At 46.8% G+C, this 5,168-nt stretch overlaps 2 protein-coding genes across 3 annotated transcripts; one reads left to right on the top strand and one right to left on the bottom strand.

Annotated features, from left to right (window-relative positions):
• The first annotated feature begins 283 nt into the window (after window positions 1–283).
• LOC123061046 (uncharacterized isomerase BH0283) lies at window positions 284–3,004 on the top strand. Of its 2 annotated transcripts, XM_044483949.1 has the most exons (6): window positions 284–472; window positions 579–785; window positions 915–1,199; window positions 1,391–1,552; window positions 2,148–2,231; window positions 2,366–3,004. In XM_044483949.1, the coding sequence occupies exons 1-6, from the start codon at window positions 443–445 to the stop codon at window positions 2,471–2,473; spliced, it is 876 nt and encodes a 291-aa protein (XP_044339884.1). In that variant the 5' UTR covers window positions 284–442; the 3' UTR covers window positions 2,474–3,004. The 2 variants fall into 2 exon arrangements, with proteins under 2 accessions (XP_044339884.1, XP_044339885.1); XM_044483950.1 differs by lacking the exon at window positions 915–1,199 and having other exon boundaries at window positions 428–472.
• Window positions 3,005–3,824: 820 nt separating this feature from the next.
• Window positions 3,825–4,413, bottom strand: LOC123058270 (uncharacterized). Its single transcript, XM_044481050.1, has one exon. It carries the CDS (start codon window positions 4,243–4,245, stop codon window positions 3,988–3,990), a length of 258 nt encoding a protein of 85 aa, XP_044336985.1. The 5' UTR covers window positions 4,246–4,413; the 3' UTR covers window positions 3,825–3,987.
• Window positions 4,414–5,168: the final 755 nt, after the last annotated feature.

The raw sequence follows: 5,168 nt of genomic DNA, 5'->3' as shown, positions 1-5,168 counted from the left end.
CTATGTAATAGCGAGTAGAAAAATCCACTAGCTTTTTTTTTTGGTGTTGTATGATGCTGGAGACATAGCCTATCTTAACATAATGCTGTGTGGGAGGAGGAAGGGATGGATCCCTCTTTCAACAAAGCATTGTCAGTTGTTGCCTCGCGGGGCTTTAAGTCTGTTAGTTAGCGTCAGGTTTGGGGTCTGTAAACCTTGTGATTTCTTTAAATGAAATGAGAGAAGGAAGCTCTCTTTTATATAAAAAAAGGGAATTAAGTCATAAAGGACGGTATTTGTGACGGGAAGTTTTTGTTTTTTGGTACCCGGTCGGCTGTCATTCACAAGGAAGGAAAGCCCATCGTTGCTGATTACTACTCCTACTCAGCAATCATCAGCATCTTGTTACAATTCCTACTCAGGCAACTTTGGAGCAGCGGCCGCCGACGCCGTGTTCGTGAAAATGTGCAAGAAAGCCATCCGATACGCCGTGGTCAGTACTGTACTTACCATCTTCCCCTCTCCTCTTCTTCACTCGCACGGTCGCGTCGCGCCTCTCGGAAAGTGACGTCGGCCCGGCCGTCGTGGTCTCGTCGCAGGTGGACGCCTTCGCGACCGAGCCGTTCAAGGGCAACCCCGCCGCGGTGTGCCTCCTCGACGACGACAACGCCGCGGACGAGCGGTGGATGCAGTCCGTCGCCACCGAGTTCAACCTCTCCGAGACCGCCTTCCTCGTCCGCGACTTGTCCCGGCCCGCCAGCGCCGCGCCGCTCTTCCACCTTCGATGGTTCACCCCCGTCACCGAGGTAACCACATAGCCCTCCGTCCATCTCCTCCCCAAATCCTCGGATCCCCTTTCTACTACCAGCATCGACCGATCTGAACAACCCGTCGACTGGCCTGCCTCGACCCCGAGCACGCGTCGTCGCTTTCAGGTCGACCTGTGTGGGCACGCGACGTTGGCCTCCGCCCACTTCCTCTTCACGGCCGTTCTGCCGGAGCATGGCATGATCGAGTTCATGACCAAATCCGGCATCCTGACTGCGAAGAAAGTTCCTGCGCCAGGGGGCGCAGGCGAGGCCCACGGGAAGCTGTTTATTGAGCTGAATTTCCCCATGATTGATTTCCTGGACTGCAACGAGATGCCGTCGATTCCAGAGACCCTAAACGGCGCACCAGTGGTCAGTGTTCACAAATCGGCGGCCGACGGTGATCTCATTGTACTGTCTCTCCCCTGTTTTACCTGCATCATTACATTCCAAAATAAACTTCCCCATTTTAAGATGGGCATGTTGGTGCTGCTATGATCATTCTCCTAAGCTAAACAGCTATACTGTATTCTCTTAGTTTCTCCTATCTCAGTTGTGCTTCTGAAAAATCAACTGCCCAATAAACAGCTGGTGGCTTTCAGGTGGAACTTTCTTCAGCAAAAGAGGTTGCCGACATCCTTCCTAACATCGAAGAAATTAAGAAGTTGTCATGTGGTGGTATCATGGTTACAGGACCGGCACCTGCTGGATCTGGTTATAACTTCTTCACACGTTTATTCTGCCCGAAATTTGGGATGGATGAGGTGATGTCCTTTCTTAGTCCAAAGTTGTGTATACAAATGGTGAAGCTTGTTTAACTTACCAAGGTATCGAGCATTTGAGTAAAAAACAGTATGGAGCTAAGTATAAGAAAGTCGATGCAGGAGTGCCTCTCCCAACACCTAATTGTGCTCATGTCTCAAATATGTCACTACATCTTTCATTCTGGATAGCATAGTCCTGTAGTGTTGTCTACTTCCAGCATGCTCTGAAGTCTGAACCCTGCTTGTCCTAGACAAATTAATATCATCATGAGTTACTTCTGTTTAGCTAGAATTTTATCTATATTCACAATATCGATTAGCAGGCTAAGAGCTGCTTTGACTAGTAGTGTTATCTATGGTAGAACAAACTTTATCTCAGTGGATGCTTGTAATTATTGTTGAGGAATGAGGAATCGATGCCCTGCTTGCAAGTTGCAATTATAGAGTGCCACCATTTGTACTAGTTGAAATCTGTATAGGAAAACCCTCGTTCATTTAAATTAATCTTGGGCGTCCATTGGCTATTGATATTGTGCATGTAATGCAGCCTCATCTTTCATACAAGTCGTAACCCCTGATTTCTGTATTTTTGCAGGACCCTGTTACTGGCAGTATACATTGTGTATTGGGACCCTTTTGGGGTAGAAAGCTTGGGAAGCAAAAACTGACGGCATTTCAAGTATGCTTTCGACGTTTTAATTGTTTGGATGTATATATTTTATTTTACAATAATAATGCCACAACATGCGCTCAATCAGCGCTAAATCATCGTGTTAATTTTTCCTTCATGTGATCATTTCCATGTATCATCAGGCATCTCCAAGGGGTGGAACGCTATACCTGGAACTGGATGACGCAAATCGGCGAGTGAAAATCCAAGGAGAAACCGTTACTGTCATGTCCGGGACACTCCTGGTGTAATATGCATGCTGCTTGAAAACTTTCAGGCCTCCTTTGGTTTAGAGGAATTTCATAGGAATTCTAGAGGATAGGATTCTTATAGGATTTTTTTCTTTAGAGCCCTTTGGTTCATAGGAATGGATTCCTATTCCTATATAGGATTGGTTCCTATCCTCCACATTTCATAGGAAAATAAAAAAGAGCCTAGACTCAGTGGAAAAATTCCTTTGGTGTCAACCAAATGACATCTTGTTTCTTATTCCTACTCATAGGATTTGAGATACATGTCATCTCATTTCCTACAAGATTCCTATTCCTATAATAATCCTATCCTATGAACCAAAAAAGGCCTCAGTGGTTTTTTGAGGGTCACTACGCCGGCCGTGTATGATCTGAACCTAAAACAATGGATGCTTAAAATATACATTGACATAATTGCAGTTATGGCAGATAGATATTATGTGGAAATCGACTCTGTCGTGCTACATCTATATCTATATATATATATATATATATATAACTACTATTAAAGGGAGGTGATATTCTTATTTTCGTCCCGCTTTGTTTTGTCCCGCTTCAATTAATTTCACATACGCTATTTGGTAACCATCCGTTTTGGCCCAATTGAGGAAGCTCACCCGACGGCACATTGTGGCCCAGGTCCGCAGAACTGGCAAAAAATAAAATTGCCGATGGGAGGTTTCGATCTCATAACCTGCCAACCGGTCACACATAATTTATCCAACTGACCCAGCTAGAGACGTGAGATAATGTTTTTTTTTCTCTCGTTGTAACACACGGGTTTTTTTGCTAGTAGGACTTATTACTGAAAGTGCAAATTCAGGGAGAAACTGTTACTTTAATGGATGGGCACGCTACTAGCTTAGCTAGCAGGCCATTGCCATCCATCTAGCAATTTCCTGTGCTGGGAATCGAACTATCGATGACAGTCCACCATCCATGGAATAGTATGATCTTTGATACTATTTCCAATTGTGTTTGATGTTATTTGCAATATGGGACTTAAAAACTCCAGAGCTCTTGTGGTTTACCTGAACAATGCCTTGCAAGGCCAAGACAACAAAAAATGCACTGTTAAAAGTACAAAAAGTTCAGTTACAGAATGGATTGCAAGTTTGTATAGGGAAAATGCGTTGTTTTCTGTAGTCCAGGTTGAGAAGGTCGGTGTGGGTATACCCGCTCGATGGACTGTCATTATCCACCCGATTACGAGAACCATTTAATTCTGCAATTAGCATGGGATTATTGTCAGTACCCGGTCGATTGCTACGAGGAAAAAATGTTGCAAACGAGTTCGGTCGATTATGATCTGATCAGAAGGTTGAATCCCCGAAGAAAAAGTCACGAGACAAAAAGGAACACAGGGAGAACATTCAGCGCTGGCTTTGTATATTTACATGTTCATTTCATAGAACTCGAGGCAACGAGGAATCACATGACACATCTTCTTCGTCCTCGGCAGCAAAACACAGAACAACCTCGAGGCGAATCGACCTCCTGAGTCAGCGGAAGGCTCAGGGCCACATCACGTCCACCGATATCCTGGACACGGCGGAGAGATCCTCCAGGTCCAACGACGACGGCTCCTCATCCTTCGCCGCCGTTGAGGTTGTTCCCCGCAGCTTCGGCTCCGTGGGCGCCCGCTCGCCCGTGGCCGCCGCGGGCCGGAATTCCCGCAGGCTGTGGCCGCCCATGTAGCAGTTGGCCTCCAGCATGCTGGTGCTCCCCGCGCCGCCGAGCAGCTCCGACAGCAGCAGCACGATCGAAGCCATCCTCCCAATGGCACCACTACCTCTCTGTTGGGCGTTGGCTTGGTGGTGTACTCGTGTAGTACTGCAACTAGCTGTAAGCCTGAACTGTTGATGGGGACTGTAGCGCTAGCAGCTCGGAAATTATGGCGCTGCGGATGAAGGAAGGGTGTGGTCTTTATATGCGCGCGGGCAGGTAACGGTGGGCCGTGTCCGCTGTGGTTTTGGACGTCTACGGCTCCGCGCGCACGCCATGAATGGCCGCCGCCTTGTTTGGTAGGAAGCGAGCGAGCGAGCTGACGGCCGCTGGGTTTCGGCCGAAACGGAGGGCGGAGAAAGCCACGGCCCCTTGTCTTGTCGTTGTCAACTTGCCATTTGTTTTTTCTGGGAGACGTGGTTTTTCTCTTTGGAGTGCAGCTGGCGTGAGCTGATGCATGGTATTATGCCGTGTCCCGTGCGGTGCGGTGATGGCTCGGACGGATCAGGTGATCCTGTGTGTGTCCTTGTCCAGGTTCCTGGGTTGCTGCCTTGCTCTACTCTACCGACGTTAGGTGGTGCCGGTACAACAGCCTGATGGATAGGCATTTTCCATTTTCCACGTGGCTAACCCGGTAATAGAGAATATATATCCGCTCAAAATGAAAATGTAAAGAGGGGATTTTTTTTCTATCATAAATGCTGCTTTTATTAACTTAAAATTTAGTATCGAGCATATAGAAGGCATGATGAGCAACATCTGACCACTGCAGACCTAAAATGCACACAACCAACCACCAATATTCTAGCAAAAAAAAGAAGATAGAAACAGACATATCGGCAGCAGTAAAGTCATATAAAACTGACACTAGGCCTATGTAGAGAGAAGGAGGTGATGGACCAGTTTGGTGATTATGCTGCCATCCAAGTTAGCCTAGGTCTAGGGTCCTGATTTTTTGTTTTTGAAAAAG

Source organism: Triticum aestivum, chromosome 3A (genome assembly GCF_018294505.1).
Source record: "Triticum aestivum cultivar Chinese Spring chromosome 3A, IWGSC CS RefSeq v2.1, whole genome shotgun sequence".
Lineage (NCBI taxonomy): Eukaryota > Viridiplantae > Streptophyta > Magnoliopsida > Poales > Poaceae > Triticum > Triticum aestivum.
The sequence above is the reverse complement of the archived record's forward strand: the minus strand, read 5'-3'. Positions and strand labels throughout refer to the sequence as shown.